The 17,440-nt window shown below is 56.3% G+C and overlaps 1 protein-coding gene across 2 annotated transcripts; it reads left to right on the forward strand.

The window, feature by feature from the left end:
- The first annotated feature begins 8,642 nt into the window (after positions 1–8,642).
- Positions 8,643–14,978, forward strand: TRIB3 (tribbles pseudokinase 3). Of its 2 annotated transcripts, none has more exons than XM_073308745.1 (4): positions 8,643–9,085; positions 10,302–10,855; positions 11,776–12,068; positions 12,835–14,978. In XM_073308745.1, the coding sequence occupies exons 2-4, from the start codon at positions 10,415–10,417 to the stop codon at positions 13,322–13,324; spliced, it is 1,224 nt and encodes a 407-aa protein (XP_073164846.1). In that variant the 5' UTR covers positions 8,643–9,085; positions 10,302–10,414; the 3' UTR covers positions 13,325–14,978. The 2 variants fall into 2 exon arrangements, with proteins under 2 accessions (XP_073164846.1, XP_073164847.1); XM_073308746.1 differs by having other exon boundaries at positions 8,647–9,085; positions 10,571–10,855.
- The last annotated feature ends 2,462 nt before the right edge of the window (positions 14,979–17,440 follow it).

A 17,440-nucleotide genomic window follows, 5' to 3' on the forward strand; every position in this document is an offset into this window, starting at 1 on the left:
TTTTTGGTGCAGATTGCACATTTGGCTGACAAAAGGCATTGATGTAATAGACCTGTTTGACTTGGGACCACACAACATTTGGATTAAAAAACCCAAGTGTGATATAAAAATCAACATGGCGCATATGGACTGGATTGCTCACTCACAGGTCTCAAAATGTAACTGTAAATGGAGACTCATAGCAATGTCAGGCTGGAAGGGACCTCGAGAAGTCATCAAACCCAGCCCATGTGCTGCAGCAGGACCAAGCAAACCTAGATCATCCCTGACTGGAGTTTGTCCAACTTGTCTTTAAAAGTGCCAGTGACAGGAATTCCAAAGCCTCCCTCGGAAGCCTGTTCCAGAGCTTAACTGGCCTGAGAGTTAGAAAATTTTCCCCAATATCTCACCTGAAACTCTCATGCTGCAGATTAAGCCCATTACTTCTTGTCCTGCCTTCAGTGGACGTGGAGAACAATTCATCACCGTGCTCTCTAGAACGGCCCATAGCGGATGGGAAGGCTGTGATCAGGCTCCCCTCGGTCGTCTTTCCTCAAGACTAAACATGCTCAGGTTTTAACCTTTCCTCATCGGTCAGGTTCTTTAAACCTTTGATCGTTTTTGTTGCTCTCCTCTGGACTCTTTCCAATTTGTCCACATCCTTCGTATAGTGCGGTGCCCAAAACTGGATACAGGGCTCCAGCCGAGGCCTCCCCAGTGTGCGGTAGAGCAGGACAATGACCTCTGGTGTCTTCTGTGCAACACTGCTGTTAACACACCCCAGAATCATAGTAGCCTTTTTTGCAGCTGCATCACATTGACAGCTCCTAGTCAGGCTGTGGTCCACGATAACCGCCAGATCCTTTTCAGCAGTACAACCACCTAGCCAGTGATTCCCCATTTCGTAGTTACGCATTTGATCTTTCCTTCCTAAGTGAAGTGCTTTGTACTTGTCTCTACTGGATTTCATGTTGTTGGATTCTGACCAATTCTCCGATTTGTCAGGGTCATCAAGTGGGTGACAAAACCATCACTGATGACGTTTGCAATTGACACAAAAATTGGGGGGAGTGGTAAATAACAAAGAGGACAGGCCACTGACTCAGGCCTAGATGGCTTGGTAAGCTGGGTGCAAGCAAACAATATGCTTTTTAATGTGACTAAATGTAAATATGCACACCTAGGAACAAAGACTGCCAGCCGTACGTACATGAGGGGGGACTCTACCCTGGGAAGCAGTGACTGGAAATGATTTGGGGGTCCTGGTGGATAATCAGCTGAACATGAGCTCCCAGTGCGATACTGGGGCCAAAAGGGCTAATGCAGACCTGGGATGCGTAAACGGGGAATCTCAGGTAGGAGCAGAGAAGTTATTGCACCTCTATACAATAACAGCTGCTGGAATCCTGTGTCCAGCTCAGCTGCCCACAATTCAGGAAAGCTGTGGATAAATTGAAGCAGGTTCAGAGAAGACCACGAGAGTGATTAAAGGATTAGAAAACCTGCCTAACGGTGATAGATTCAAGGAGCTTTATCTGTTTAGCTTAAGAAAGTGACAATTAAGGGGTGACTTGATCACAGTCTATAAATACCTACATGGGAACAAATATTTGAGAATGGGCTCTTCGATCAAGCAGAGAAAGTTATAACACGATCCAATGGCTGGAAGCGGAAGCTAGACACATGCAGATGGGAAATAAGGAGTAAAATTTTTAACAGTGAGTAATTAACCTTCGGAACAATTTACCAAGGGTCATGGTAACACCAGCCTGGATGTTTTTCTAATAGATTTGCTCTAGGACTTATTTTGGGGAAGTTCTCTCGCTAAGGTCCCTTCTGACTTTGGAAATACTGGTCCTGTCCCAACGTGATGGCTCTCCCTCTTCTCAAGGGCTCCTTGCTGCTCATCTCCAGTTCCCTCTGTCCTACAGCCTGCAGGGCTTATCCAGGAAGATAGTAGCGAGCCCTGATAGACTGCCCTTCTGGGAGGGAAATCCGCTCCCTGCTGCATTGTGAGATTCCAAGTCTAGGGTTTGACTAGTTAGGGTTTGACTAGTTATCAGCTGAGTGCAGCCATGAGACTCCAACCACGAGCGGCTCGTCCCCAGGGCTCTCTGCTGCTGTCCTGCAGTCAAGTCCTCATTTTTGCTGTGAAGTCACCAGCACCAGCCCCTGCCCAACATGCTTTCAAGCCTCTGCAGAAGTTTCTCTCTGACTCACTACACCTGTTTGTTCTTCACCTGCAATACAGTGTCCCCCTCGCCCCTCACATGAGAGTAGGGATGGGCCCCAAACACCCCTGAAGCCTGGAGAGTCTAACCCCAAATCGGGAGGTGCTCAAAAGCCAGTTCTGGGTCCACTGTTCCCTCTAAACTGTGTGCATGTGCGCGCAAACAGATCCGAAACCCCACGCACATGGCAAAACACCGCGCGCACAGAAATTTGCACAGAAACATATCAATTAGCACAGAAGAAATTTTTTGCACACATGGCCTGTCAAAAATTAGAGGGAACATTGTCTGGTTCCATGTCTGGCAGCTTGGGCCCCATCAATGTGAAGTTTCAGCCCTACCATAGCATGGCAAGAACCTGCCTAAGAAGGGCCTGGTAAAGCCTCCTACAGCACCAGGCATCTACTGGCTTCTCCACTTACCAGTAACTCCAGCACTTAACAAAAGCTCTGGAGGAAACAAGCCCTTCCACTGGCATGGTCCAGCAAAGTGGGCAGGCAGGAGACCGGGCTTATCACGGGCTCCACCATTGACCCACAGGGTGGCCTGGGGCAAGTGGCTGCATTTTTCTGTGCCTCAGTTTCCACATCTGGACGTGGGGCTAGTCATGCACTTAGCAAGCCACCTTCGTAACGTGCACTGAGTCTATGGATGGAGAGTGCTAGCCCAGTACCATACTATTTACCTGAGCAGGACCCTTCAAGGAACAGCCCTGCTGAGCCGTGATCACCGGGATTTGGCTGCTAGGCCACGTGGGATAGTCAGAAGTTCCCACTGGCTATGTTTGCAGTGTAGCGAAATGCAGCTGACTTCTCAGGGCTTGAATCCTGGTGGGAGTTTTGCACCAGTAGAGGCTGGAAGCCACGGTGAATCGAGTAGTCACAAGCCCTGCTCGAGACCGAGGCAGTGCGTCTATATGGGGGAAGTGCCCTGGCATAACTATCCCGCTCCAAGCCCCAGCAGGCCCCCAGGGCTGAGAGAGCAACTGGGCGCAAATGCATTACTGGGCTCTGCTACCTTTCCATTCAAGTGCTCTGGCCAGCGATGACAGGTCTCACCCACTTCAGCCTAACGACCAACCATCCCAGGGCTTTAAAATACCTTGGCTGGACCAGTCGCCTTTGACAAAGCTGTAGTGGGAAGACAGAGGGGGAATCAAATGGGAAGCCATCCTCCCTCCCAGTCCCCATCCCCGGAAGGTCTGACAGCCATGGGATGGCAGGAAGGGGCCGGGCAGTGGGAGGAAAAGGGCTCTGTTTATCAAGTCACAGGGTGTGGCAGGTAGCCAGGAGCCTGTCTGAGCAGCACTCTTTCCTCTGACGAAGATGAACTGTCCGAGTTTCCCAACAGTGTCTGCTCCCAATCCCTGCTGGAGCTGGGCTAATCACTCGGCCAGCCCAGAGCGAGAGGGGGAGCCAGCTCTGACCCAGGGCTGCTCACTGTATCTTCATAAGGATCCACTCTGCCTCCAGTTCGCCTTCCTGGGGTGGTGGATTCCCTCTCGGAGGAGACTCTCCCAGCCAGAAGTGCCCTGAGAACAGCCTCGCGCTGACGACTGTGCCAGCTAAAAGGGGCATGGGCGCACAGTATCCGGGGTCAGAGGCAGCTCATGAGCCCAGACCCCGGTGACCCCGGGGGGTAGGGGTGAGGTGGCGCTGCACGGTACACAGCTGGGAGACTGGCTCCTGAAGCCTCATGACTAACCTGCCACACGCTGGGTTGTGCTGGGAGCCTGAGACCTCGAGCGCTGGAATGGCTGTATCCTTAGGCCTATTATTCCACAGGGTTGCTGTGGCGTAGGTGAAGGAGGATGGCACTGTCTGCCCCAGCACAGCGGCAGCCCTGTTCTTCCCATGGCAAGCAGCATGGTCTAGTGGACTGAGTATGGGTCTGGGAGCCAGGTACTTTCATAGCTCATCCCGGCTCAGCTACCAGCTGGGCTGGGGACAGGGCTCCCGGGTTCTGTTCCTGGCAAGTCACTTCCTGACTCTGTGCCTCCCTTTCCCCAGCTGTCCGATGGGCAAAGTGTCACTCCCCTTCTTCACTGAGTACTTCATTCGTGTACTGTGCCGAGTGTTGCTACTCCAATCCTGGGATGTGTTCGGCTCATTTGCCTTGGAGACTTAGCCAGATTGTTACTTATGACATTGCCTAGTGGTTAGAGCAGGTGAAAAGAAGACCTGGGTTCTATTCCTAGCTCTGCTGCTGACCACCTGTGCGAGCTTGGACACGTCCCTTTCTCGCCCCAGGCCTCAGTTTACCTAGTTGTAAAATGGGGATAGAAACTTCCTCATTGTAAAGTGCTTTGAAATCCTCCAAAGCCAGAGAACGGCAAATGTTAGTAAGGGATTGTGCTAAAATCCCCAAAGCTCCCACTGTAAGTATGTTCAGCTTTCAGCTGGTGACCAGCTCTAGCCAGATGATAATTTCTCTCATCCCTAGGAAAGCTGTTTGAGAGATTTCACCCTAGTTAGTGATCATGATCTATTCTCCATGTCATACCACACTTGACTCAAGCAGGACACTTTCCCTTAGACTTTAGTGCTTATATCTCCCACGTGCTTGTCCCCTAAGGCCAGGGGGCCGCATTACAGCACGACGCCCCTTTGCAACCCCACAGCAACTGCCCCGAGATAAGAGCTAAATCCACATGTCATTGGTTAACCGCTGGTGTCAGTCACTTATAGCAATAACAACGGGAATCTTGCCAAGCCTGTGCAGGACAAAGGCAAACGGGGGCCTGACGGGACGGGTGGTACTCACAGGGAGAGACAGGTGGGGGGGCCGAGCACCTGTGGTACTAAGCAATAAGCGCAAATAGGCGCACGAGCAGCAGGAGAGGGGACACTTTTGGGTTGTTGGGGTGGCACCTGGTGCCAAGGCCTCCAAAGCACTCATCTGTCAGCCAACCCCCCCCAAGCCTGGAATCTGCTCAGAGACCACAATGACAGGCACAGTGTAAGACAGACAGACACTGATGAGGTGTCTCTCAGAGACACCCCACAATTACCCCTGTCCCCCAAAGCGAGCTCCCCCAGGTCCCCAACCAGCCTCCAGCACCCACAGGCCGATCCATCCACCCTCCCCTAGAGACATCCCTGAACTGAGCAGGCTGCCTTTTGTATGGCAGGGCCGTGGCCATGTGCTGCCCTGCTCCTTAAAGGCCCACGTGGCATCTGTTGCTCTTTGCACAACCAAATCAATATGGAGAACCCACCAGGGCGCAGCTGGGTCCCAAATAACTGGGTTCACTAAATATATGCAAATGGACATCCTGCTGTCTGCCTGGTTTCTGGAGGCTCCAAAACAAAAGAACACAGTGAGGGCCACTAGAAGGCTCGCCAACTATTTAAAGGGATACTGCCCAATTCTTATACACTCCAGTATGTACCCTCTCTTTTAAAGATGAATCTCCCTCAGTTCTTTCCTACCTCACTGGGAATATGCTGGCTCCTTTCCTGTTCCTCTGGAACTCACCACCTTCTTGGATCTTGTCTAAGCTAAATAATTTTGGGTCATCTGCATATGTTGCCACCACATTGCTCTCCCCTTTCCCATTTCATTAACAAACACCCTAACCAACACCAGTCCTAGTAGGAAACCTGGTGGCACTTTGATCATGATGGAGACTGACCCCTGCACTGAAACAGTCTAAGGGTCTGTTGCCCAATGGAGCATTTGCAACCAGGGCTCGGGGCTCCCCAAAGCCCTGACTCCAGGATCAGCTCAGCTCTTGCTAATTATGCTTGCTATTTTTCAGCGTGTATTCCACGGAAAATTTCCGGAAGGAAACAGAGCCATTTGCTGCTGCTCATCACAACAAACCATACAGGATGGAGGCAAAATTCCTCTGAAAGGAACTGCACGATACAGGAAACGCTCAAAGATCATATGGCCCCCACGTCAGGGAAGTGCCTTGCACAGCTCTTCCATTGTGGGTATTTTAAATCTACCCTGGAAGGTTTTTCCATAAAGTTGGCAGGGATTTGTGGACCCCCTGCTTTGCACTCTCTATATGCACAGCACCGCAGCCCCCAAAACCAGGAGCCTGGGATGGGGCTCCCTTGGGAACCCAGCAGTGTCATGCTGTAACCGACTGGCATGGTTGCTGAGATGCGCTCTCTCTCCCCATCTGCCCCTAGCTCCTGCTGTCCCAGGGACTAAGTGAATGGGACTGGGAAACAAAGATGGGGTCTCCCTCCCATTGTGGCACAGTCAGAATGAAACCTACAAAGATCTATTCTGCACAATGAAAGGAAATGCTTCCTCTGTCTCCTCATCCGCAGGGCTGACTGGGTAGGTCTCATCCTGCTTTGTCTGTGATTCCATGATCGCAGCAAATGCTTTCAGCTAGATTCCACCTGGTGTCCAGGGCCTGCCGACACTCACCCACAGCGTCCTCCGGAGCGCTTGGATGGGCTGGTCAGCTCTGGGCTGGGTCCAAGTGCCTTGCATTTACTTGGCTTTGGAGCGGAGCCCGGAGCTGGAGCAGGAGCAGAGCCGGAGCACAGCTCCAAAGCCCTGCTTGGCATTCTACAAATAAAGATCATAACAACGCTCATCCTATAACGCAAGTGCAGCAGCCTCTGAGAACTAGCTACCAGTTCCTTCCCTGTGAGTGACTTCATGGCAGGGTGCCCGGTAACAGACCTAACAGCTTCGCCTTGGCATGCGATATCAAAAGAGAAACAAGGTTGCTGTCAGCAGAGGATAGGAGTCTCTCCTTCCGCCAATTCAGTTTGATCTTGCCTTGACATGAGATGTAAACCCAAGGCGCTGAGCACTTAGGGTTCTTAAAAATCCCTCCCAACAAGACTCTCAGCGAAACTTAGAGGGTTTGCTCTGGCATTCTGGCCAGATTCCAATCCGGGTCGATGCATTCTGCCTCAGCTGGACCCCTGTCTACAGCCTTGGGCCCCCATGTTCAAGCAAGACGAATTCAGACTGGGGCAGGTGCTCCTGGGATGGTCAGGGGATTGGAGGCCTATGGTCTGAGAGAAGACTAAGAGCTTGGCTTGGTTCGCCTAGCAAAATGAAGGCCGAGCGGGGATCTGACCGTTCTCTACAAATACATCCGGCCTGAACACCAGGAGTGTGAAGAGCCATTTAAGCTAAAGGGCAAAGCTGGCACAAGAACAACCGGGATAAACGGGCCATGAACAAGTTTCAGCAACCTATGCCCTAGGGTAGTGCCATAAACAGTGACTTGCACCACTGCCGGGCCGGCTCGCCATGGGGATTACGGCATGTCAGCACAACTAAAGCGGAAGGCTGGGATCTGGGAGGCTGGCTGGGAGCAGAAGCTCGGGGCTCCGGTGGCTTTGCCAGGTGGCAAGCCTGGAAAATGATTAGAAAGGGAAAGACGGGGCCTGGTGGGATGTGCCTGCTCTGATTCTCCTTCAGCTGCTCCGCGCTGGGGCATGAATTGGGCAGCTCCTTGGAGCCAGGCCTCCCCTTCCCCCGATATGCAGCGCTTGTCAGCCAGGTGCGCTGCTGGCCGGATAACGCCACTGCTCACACCCTTCCCTGCTTCACCTGCGGGGGTGGCATGAGCAGCCCCTGAGTCCGCCCTGCCAACATCCAGTGGCTAGGGGTAGGCAGAGGAGGTGCAAGGGGCAGGGGCAGGCCAGTGCACGGCCTCCAGGGGCCCAGGACCCGCTTTCCGGGTTGCAGCTGGAGAATCACAGGCCCAGTTTGGCGCACACGTTTAGCACGGTGGTGAGGGGGGCACAATCAGGATAACCGGACGTGCAAATGGACTCGGAGACCCCTCAGGTGCAGGACTATTATCTGCTGCTGCATGGAAGCGTCTCACGAGACCTGTCTCCTCACTGCCCTTGGCTTTGGGGAGTCAGTTCCACAAGTGGGTGCAGGCCGACCAGCAGTCCGCCATTGCTGTTCGCACTGGTGCAAGGCTACTGTGCCAAGTGCAGGGCAATGGGGAAGGGGGGGGGGCATTCACATTTAAGCTCATTTTGCATAGGTGCAGAAGGAGGGGCAGGGAGGGGATTACTTCTGAATTTCTGGGCTGGAATATACTGAGTCTGCCTGTATATAGGGCAGTGCTGTGGGCCCACATGGCCCTGTCTCCCCCCGGCACAGAGTTTTCTGGAGGCCCCGACTCGCACCATCCCAGACATTTTGCTTTGAAACCAGCCTCCAATCCGCTGCTCGAACAGCTGGCGGCCCGCGGTGCTAGATACACAAACCGGGCCACACAGCAGGCCGGGAACACGCTAGCCAGAGCTGGGGGTGCCCCTCCGATTCCAGGAGCCGGGGGGAGCCGCCAGGGCCTGTGTAATCAGAGTGCAATCCGGACGCGGGTTTGAGTAATTCGAGCCTGGGAGTGGCGCAATTCCACCCGGCGGAGGGCTGAGTGCGAGTGTGAACCTCCGCGTGTCGTCACGGCAGGGAAAGCGGAGGGGCGGGCCTGCGGCCGGGGCATGTTGCAATCCGGAGTGAGTTCAGCATCAGCCGCGCCGGGAGCAGGAGGGAGCCGGAGGGAAGGCGCCGGGAGAGGAGCGCGGCAGCGCGGCACGGGGGCGGGTGGGGGAAGCTAAGATTAGCTCTGGTTTACATCACCCGCCGGGATCTGGGACTCGGAGCCAGGGGGCCGGGCGATGTGAGCCTCCCCGGCGCAATCGGAGCGAGTCCCGCGAACAAAGCGCCCGCCGCAGCCGCACGGAGACTAGCCGCTGGCCATCGATCGCCCCCCGGCCGGGGCTCGGGGCAGGACCCCCGGAGCAGAGCAGCCCGGGACAATGGCGGATCGGGGCGTCTGAGACTCCGGGAGCAGGATCCTCCGGGATCGGCCTGCGGGGATCGCTCCCGACCGGCAGCCAGTCCCGAGCCTCTCCCCCGCCCGCCCCCCGAAGGTACGGCGCCCTGCTCCCCGGGGCGGGGGTCCCCCTCGGGGCGCGCTCCGGTTCCACTCGGCCGGGCTTTGCGGGGAGCCGCCCCGGGTGCCCCTGGCCTCGGGGCAGCGCGCACGGGGTAGGAGCGAGGGTGTGTTTGGCTGGCCTGGGCCGGGGGGGGGGCGACTGCCCGGTGTTGGGGAGCAGGGGGGTGCCCGGCTCGGGGTGCCCGGCTCGGGATGCCCAGTGTTATGGGTGTGTGTGCCTGGTGTTGCCGGGAAGGGGGGTGCCCGGTGTAGGGGGATATGTGTGTCCAGTGTTGTGTGGGGGGGTGCCCGGCGCTGCGGGGAGGGGGGGTGCCCGGCGCTGCGGGGAAGGGGGGTGCCCGGCCCCCCGTCGGCAGCCGTGGGGTAGCAGTGACTAAGCGGCAGCCGCAGCAGGACTGTGCAGCGCTGGCTGGGAGGGTGGAGAACGGCGCCAGGCTGCCCCCTTGAGCAGGCAAGGCCCGGTGCAGGCTGCCGGGCTCGCCTGGCTGCTGGGGGGGGCTCACAGCTGGATGGGGGGGGCTTTCTTCAGGCTCACCCCCCACCATCAGCAGACACACACCACAATTGTTGTACTGTGAGACACACACAGGCTCGCTATCATGACACTGACATGCACTCACCACCGTTATCACATGGAGACACACACATGCACCCAGCCCCCTTATTGCCCTATTAAACACACACACTCATCCTGATTACACAGAGAGAGACATTGTCATGACTCTGACACACACACACACTCACCCGTCATTGTTACACTATGACACATGCACTCACTATTGTTACACTAGGGGAGAGACAAACCCATGCTATCATGACACACACTCACCATTATTACACTGTGAGACCGTATCATTACATCATCAGCCGTGAATGTATGCACACATCCTCCTCAGACACGTACCCGCTGGTGCTGGCTGGCTGGGGCCGTTACTGCTTTGGACAGGACGTCAGTGGGTGGCAAGTTTTCGACAGAAATACTTCTCCCTCGGCTTTGGGTGAACTCAGGCTTAACTTAGGGCTTTCTTCCATTCACTGTAGTAATTACAGTTAATCAGAGCCAGCTGTTCTGAATGCCTAGGCCTTCCTTGGGAGCAGGGAGGCACAAATGTCCTTCTCGGGGAGTTGAAGCAGGTGCTTCTGGCCCGGGTTTGTGCAGACTGTCGTACTAACGCTGCATCTGATTCCAGCGGAATACTTAAGGCTGTGAAACTGGAAACCAAGGGCTAACTACAGCGCATGGCACGTAGGAGCCCCACCCGGTAGATGTCTGTATGGACCAGGAGCTGGGGCTGCTCTCCGCATGCTGGAGAACAAACCTGAGCTGCCAGAGCAGCTCTGTACGAAGCAGATGGAGGTGCCGACAGAGCAGGGGTTTCCTGGCTTGTCTTTCTTGAAGCGACTGGTGTCGCACTGCAGCTGCATCTTGATGCAGCCCTTCCGTCGTCTCGTTCTGCAGATGAGTCGAAACGTTCAGGTGATCCCTGTGGCGTCTCCACTCAGGAAGAAACGGCTGGACTTCGAGGATACCCCTGACTCAGAGGCCTCAAAGCCCAAGCGTCCCCGGTTGGGTCCAGTGTCAGGACTCACCCCATGCCTGCAGCCCCTTGCACAGCCACCTTGTGCCGTGGACCAGGACTCCAGGGTCTTGCGGATTGGACCGTACATCCTTCTGGAGCCCAGGGAAGAGGGCCACTCTTACAGGGCTGTGCACACGCACACGGAGACGGAGTACAGCTGCAAGGTACAGCAGGGTTTCTGGTGCCAGTCTCTGCGAGGAAACGGAGCCCAGTATTCCTGGAGATTGTGCCCTGGGGAAGTCTGTGAGATTCAGATGGTTTCTGGGGAAATGCCGTGGCACTTCATGCGCTGGTGGAGATGCCTGCTGTGGGGACCCCCCTGGGGGCAGCTCTCTGGGGACACCTGTGCAGTGGTGTGCCAGGCTTTCTGGGGCCGCCTGTGCCAGCCCCTCTGGCACTGGTCTGTTCGACTGGTAAAGGGCAGGTGAGCCTCAGGGCCCGCATGGGCTCTGGCTGCAGAGAACAGCATTGGCAAGGGGTTTGTTTGGAAAGTTTCTCCATCCCCATCTGGGGTCCCCCTCAGGTTTATCAGCTCCCCCTTTCAGCCTGTTGGGCGTGGGAGAGAATTGGACTTCCACGAGTGGACAGGGGACGGACGGGCATGCGTCCTCTGATGCTGGGCAGGGAAGATATGAGACCCGAACAAGGGTAGTGGGTTCCTGGTCCATGCCTCCCCTCTCCTTGCTCCTCACATTCCTCCTAAGCAGTGCTGCCCCCTGGTGGCTACATTGTGAAATTTAAGAACCCTTTTCAGAGTAGCAGCCGTTTTAGTAGTCTGCATCCGATGAAGCGAGCTGTAGCTCGCGAAAGCTAATGCTCAAATAAATTGGTTAGTCTCTAAGGTGCCACAAGACCTCCTGTTCTTTTTAAGAACACTTGAACAGCATGGCACAGGAGAGTGAGGTATGGGCAGATCGGAGACCTCCTGCCCCCACTTAGACGGAGCCCTAGATCCCTTGTGGCAGCAGGACTGTAGACAGGAGGGAGCGATTGTCTTGAGGCCTGTGCACGGCCTGGCCCGCACCATCCCCTTGCCTTTCTTTCCGGGATGCTTTCCTCATGCCTAGTGTCGTTCCTCTTTTAGGTTTATCCGGCAAGGAGTTACCCAGAGACGATGGCCCCCTACGGGCACCTCTCGCCCCACCCCAACGTGGCCCAGGTTGCTGAGGTGATCCAAGGGGACCAGAATGTCTACATCTTCTTCCAGCCTGGCAGAGGTGACATGCACAGCCACGTCCGCTGCCGGAAGCGGCTACCCGAGAGAGAGGCCGCTGGGCTCTTCCAGCAGATGGCCGAAGCGGTCGCCCACTGCCATGACCATGGGGTCATCCTCCGAGACCTCAAACTCCGCAAGTTCCTCTTCGTGGACAGGGAGAGGTGAGGGCTGGCGTCCAGCTTAATTCTTCAGTATCAGGGGCCCCGCAGCGGGCTTGATTGGGAGCAGGACTCCTGGGTCCAATGCATGGGAGCCCAGTGCCATTTTCCTCGTCAATACGGTTGTTGTGCAGAGCCCAGCCAAAGCTCTGGAATGAGCTCTCCATGTGTGCGGCTGCAGCAGCCTTGCTGGGACGCCGGCTGTCTGACCCCAGGAAAGCCAGGGGAAGAGAGACAGCAGCTTATCAGTGCTAGTGGAGGGTGGGGTTCCTGAGCCCCACTTCCATTCGAAACCTGCTTCTTCAGCCAGGCTGAGCCCACGTACCCCCTGCACATTGCGGAAGCTCCTGGGGCCTTGTGTTTTGTGTCCACAGGGCCACTGATCACAGCGGCATGGCAGTGAGCTAACAGACCCCTAGGGTGTAGCTCAGGGTCATTCTGGCTTCAGCTTTCGTTCTGGGCCCTATTCCTTGCATAGCTCCACAGAGGTCTGCTTGTGCTGCAGGGAATTCAGACCTTTGCATCCTTGCAGAGTCGCCAGGGCTTAGCTCTAAAGCCTTCTCCGATTGCACCTCCCTCCAATCCCTCCCTGTCTTGGTCACTTAAGAAGTTAGTTCCCACCTAGTTCTCTGGGGCAGTACCATTGTCTCATGCTGAGAGCTGCTGTCTGGGAGTCCGGACTTCTGGGGTCTAGCTCTGTGGCCTACCTACCTAGCACAGTTGGATTGCAGCTGTTGATTTACTTGGAGCTTTCCCTCTTTCTCTGCAGGACAAAGCTGGTGCTGGAGAACCTGGAGGACGCCTGTCTTCTGAGCGGCCCAGATGACTCTCTGTCGGACAAGCATGGCTGCCCGGCATACGTGGGCCCGGAGATCCTCAGCTCCAAGAACTCTTACTCAGGGAAGGCGGCTGACGTGTGGAGCCTGGGTGTGGTGCTCTACACCATGCTGGTGGGGCGATACCCCTTCCAGGACACTGAGCCTGCCATGCTCTTCAGCAAGATCCGCCGGGGGGTCTTCTCCATCCCGGATGGCCTCTCCCCCAAGGCCAGGTGCCTTGTCCGATGCCTCCTGCGGAAGACCCCGTCTGAGAGACTGACGGCCCGTGAGATTTTGCTCCACCCCTGGCTAGCGAGCGGTGGTGCTGCCTCTGAGGACTCGTGCACAAACCCCTCTGGGGAGCAGGGGCTGGAGCAAGTTGTGCCAGACACCTGGAGTCAGGAGGAGGAGGAGGAGGAGGAGGAAGATCTGCACAGTTAAGCATTCAGAGGATCCCCAAGGATGCATTAGCGAAGGGGCCCTCCATGCCCCCAGGGAACCTTAGACTGTCGGATGCCCCAGGCGAGCTGGGGCTGGTGACTGTTTGTCTAAGGGGGGTTGCTGCTCAGATCCGGGTAACGCTGTGCCTTTGGCGGCCCCAGCAGGGCCCAGAGCCAAGACTTGCAAACCCAAGAGCCTCAGAGGGGGAGCTGCGGTTGTCCAGGCACGTGTCTGAATCCTGCAGAGCAGGAAAGTGCCTTAGCCTGACACGGCGATTCAGGGCAGACAGGACTAAATGGGAACAAGCTTCCAGCGTGCCCTGGTCTAGGGGGCTCCCGCTTCCAGCGTGCCCTGGTCTAGGGGGCTCCCACTTACTTGTGCCAAAGAACTTGTTCAGACTCTGATCACCAGCAGTGCCCTCCCAGAGGGATGGTGCGATTCCCATTCCCAGACATAGGGTTCCGGAGGCAGGGAGTGGCCAGGGAACTGAGGCAGGCCCTGGCGTCTCTGGGTTCTGCACCAGTCTTTGTGTCTGTGTAGGAGCAAGATGGGTGCAGAGGGGGCTGAGCTTTGATACCAGCTTCCTGAAGTGTGTGTGTGGGGGCCTTTCCCAGAGGGCAGCAGGACAGCAGGCATGGGAGGGCGTTTGAGGAGCTCCTTGTCTTGTGTCACCTGGGAACTGACCTTTGCAGCAGCCAGGGCCGTGGCTCCGTGGAGCTTGGAGGGTAGAGACGCTAATGGGCAGAGCAGAGAAGGGGCTGCCGTCTGGTGAGGTAGAGAGGGATGCCGCTGGGTGGGAGCGAGAACAAGACGGGGGTGGGGAGGGTTCCAAGGTCATGTCAGATCAGAGCCCAAGAGCTGGATGTAGCCTGTGGAGCCCTGTGGGGTGCCCACAGCCACCTCTCCTTCCCTGTGTAGCTGTAGCCCATGCAGACTACAAGTCCCAGCATGCAGTGCTCCCCCTGAAGCAGAGGGGCAGGGGGCACACTATGCTGGGGTGGGGCAGGGAGGGCGGCTACAGCCTGCCCCATTTGCCAGGCACAGCTCTTGGGCTCCTAGCAATGAGCAAATAAAGCCCCTGTCCAAGCAGTTCACTCCCCCCGGGGGGAGGGGGGGGGACAGAGAGTGAGCCCCGGCAGGGTGGGGGTGCTATGAGGTCTTTGCACTATTGTGCCATGCAGCCTGCCCCCCCTCACCCCAGTCTTGTCCTGTGACTGCAACAGGCTGACTTTGCTCTGTAACCTCCCCACTGGGGACCCTGTCCTGGATCAACCCTGCCCTTTGCTCCACCCCAGGAGCCTGTGGCAGGTCAGCCCTGCCCCATCCCCTTGGGCCAGGGGGTGGGGGGCTGGCAGCAGCCCAGAACTCTGACCATACGTATCTCAGGGAGTTGTGAGGCAACTGGTTTCTGGGGAGCGGCCGGCGTGCGCAGAATAGACCTGCCTGCTCCACCCGGCTTAGCCCAGCCGGGCACCTGCCGCTCTCCCAGCACAGACCCGGGGCCTCGCCTCTCCCGGGGCTGTGCATTCGTAGCGTGCGTGTTATACCCCGACCATGTGTTGACACGACAGGGCCCAGGCCAAGACTCGTTTGTACACAGCACCATGTGTCTATTTTTCTGTCTTTTGACAAATAAAAGGTTTGTAACACTGGCTCCTTCCTGTGTGCTGCTTGGAATTTCTGTGCCCCTGGTGCAGCAGAGATGGCCTCTGGTTTGGCTTTGCAAAGGCTCCTGATTCCGTGTGAACCAGCCCATGCAGATCATGGGGATTTGGATAAAGTGTTTCTGGTCTGGCACCACCTCTAGGACTTGTATTCAGATTAAGTCATCTATGTGGCCGGGATCCGAATTAATTGTATCTGCTCAGAAAAAAACCCTGGCCATCATTGTGACCGGGTCAGTAAAAACATCTGCTCAACAAATGACAGGGGCCAAAAAAGCAAACAAGACGTTTGAATGTAAGTTGAAAGGGAGTGAGAATAATCCTGCAAATATTGTAATGTCATTGTCCAAATCCTCCTGTCCAGGGCTGGCCTGCGCCATTCGGGTCACCTCCCTGCCTCTCTGTATCTCACATACGGTGCGGGCACACGTCTAGCATCTAGCGAACGGCAGCAGGAACAATCGGAAAGCTTTCTAAGGGAGGAGAAATTAGGAGTGTCATTTGAGAGAGGAGTTGAATAAGAAAGGAAATATCCAATAACGTACCAGGCTGAGAAGAGAAAGTGGATGCTTCTAGTTCTCCGACAGCACAGGGGAACAGGGGCTATCTGAATAAATAAGGTGACGCATTTCAAACAGCGAAAAGAAAATATTTTAAATACTATGTATGATTAGCATGCGGAACTCACTGCTACTAGACGGTTACTGAGTCCAAGGATTTCTCAGGACCTCAGAGAGGATAGCTATTCATAAGGGATATAAACCCTTGTGTTACAGGGCATATCAGCCCCAAAGTGGTAGAGCTCAGAAAGAAACTTCCCCAGAGACAGGATAGTCTGTAGCGCTCCATCACAGGAGGGCTGACCCCTTCCTCTAGCAGCTAGGACTGGCTGCTGCTGGAGAAAGGACCCAGTGGACCATTGTCCTGAGCCTGTGGCAATTCCGGTGCTCATAGTACGAGAGAGCATGTTCCTTCTGTCACGGAGTGTGGGGGAGTCCGGGCCCTGCACCCCTCTTCCTGGGATTCACTGAGACTCTCAGCCAGCCAGTAAAACAGAAGGTTTATTGGACAACAGGAACACAGTCCAAAACAGAGCTTGTGGGTACACCCAGGACCCCTCAGTCAAGTCCTTCTGGGGGAGCAGGGAGCTTAGACCCCAGCCCTGGGGTTCCCTGTGTTCCTCCACCCAGCCCCAAACTGAAACTAAACCCACCCAGCAGGGTCCCTGCTGCAGCCTCCGTCCACATTCCTGGGCAGAGGTGTTACCTCCCCCTCCCCCTCCTGGCTCAGGTGACAGGTTCTCAGGTCTCCCCTCCCCAGGGCACATTCCCAGGTCAACACTCCCCCCTCCCTGCTGAGTCACATCGTCACACCTTCCATCGCCAATCTAACACTCCCTCTTCAGTAGCAACAGAGCCAGCTGATCTCTGCCCAAGGTGACTAGCCAGCTCCTCCCCATGGAGCCAGGAGGAGAGGAATGCCCCCATGCCAGAAGAGACCTCTTTGTGAGTCTAACAACCTGCCCCCTGCCAACACCAGGCCTTACTGCTTCAGCAGGATGGCGTCTCCCTGGCATGTCTCGTCAGGCAGAGCTGGTTCTGGGTCCAGGCGCAGGAGGGCCCAGGGGGTGAGCGGAGGGCCGTGCAAAGGAAATCAGCCCAGTTTAGACCCCCTTGTTCTGCCGCGGAGCGTGGTTTTCCCCAGTTCACAGCAGGCAGCTCGGTCACTGGTTCTCACGATCTCCAGCGGGCTGTGAAAGCTGCAGAAGGGAATTCCACTCACCCCTTGGATGGTCTAATCCTTTCCCCAGAGAGATGAGGAGACGCTGCTTCCTGAGAGGCTGTTTCGTGCCAGTCCGGGGCCTGGATGCGCGGGGGTTGGAGAGGAGGCTGGGGATCGCTTCCAAGCCAAGCTTTGCCGCACTGGGGCTCTCTGGGCTTCCCGCCGAGAAGCAGAAGCACAAGCAGAGCGGAGGCACTAGGGGAGAGGTGCTGGGGTGAGAGGTACCGTGCAGTGGGGCTAGGTGCAGGACTGAACCACATCCTGCTCTCAGGGGCTCCCAGGAACAGACCCCAGTTGGGGCTGCAGGAGAGCAGAGTTTGGCCCACGGTACGGGGTGAGGGCTGAAGGTTCAGAGACTGGCCGTGCAGCTGAGCAGGAAGGGGAGATGGGCCGGGGTGCAGGACTGCAGAGCCCTCTCTCAGAATCGCTCACTGCTGAGCCGTAACCTCTCTCATTAGGGGAGGGCACAATGTCTCCTCTCCCTGCCGGGGGCACAGAGGAGCCCTGCTGCCCGGCTTCCCTGGGGCTGGTCCTGGGTTCACCCCTGTCCCCTTGCCTCACTCACACTTCCCTTTGTTCGCAGATAAATATACAGCCAGAGGGCTTCCTCCAGCAGTCAGCCAGCCCGCCCCTGGGGCTCCCCCTCATGCAGACAGACCCAGCCCGACCA

This window comes from Lepidochelys kempii, chromosome 13 (assembly GCF_965140265.1).
Source record: "Lepidochelys kempii isolate rLepKem1 chromosome 13, rLepKem1.hap2, whole genome shotgun sequence".
NCBI classification, from domain to species: Eukaryota; Metazoa; Chordata; order Testudines; family Cheloniidae; genus Lepidochelys; species Lepidochelys kempii.

Excerpts from the sequence above, each read along its gene's own strand:
- TRIB3 (XM_073308745.1), top strand. The coding sequence starts at position 10,415 with ATGCTGGAGAACAAACCTGAGCTGCCAGAGCAGCTCTGTACGAAGCAG. Across the intron at positions 10,856-11,775 it reads AGACGGAGTACAGCTGCAAG|GTTTATCCGGCAAGGAGTTA; the intron begins GTACAGCAGGGT and ends TTCCTCTTTTAG. Across the intron at positions 12,069-12,834 it reads CTCTTCGTGGACAGGGAGAG|GACAAAGCTGGTGCTGGAGA; the intron begins GTGAGGGCTGGC and ends CTTTCTCTGCAG.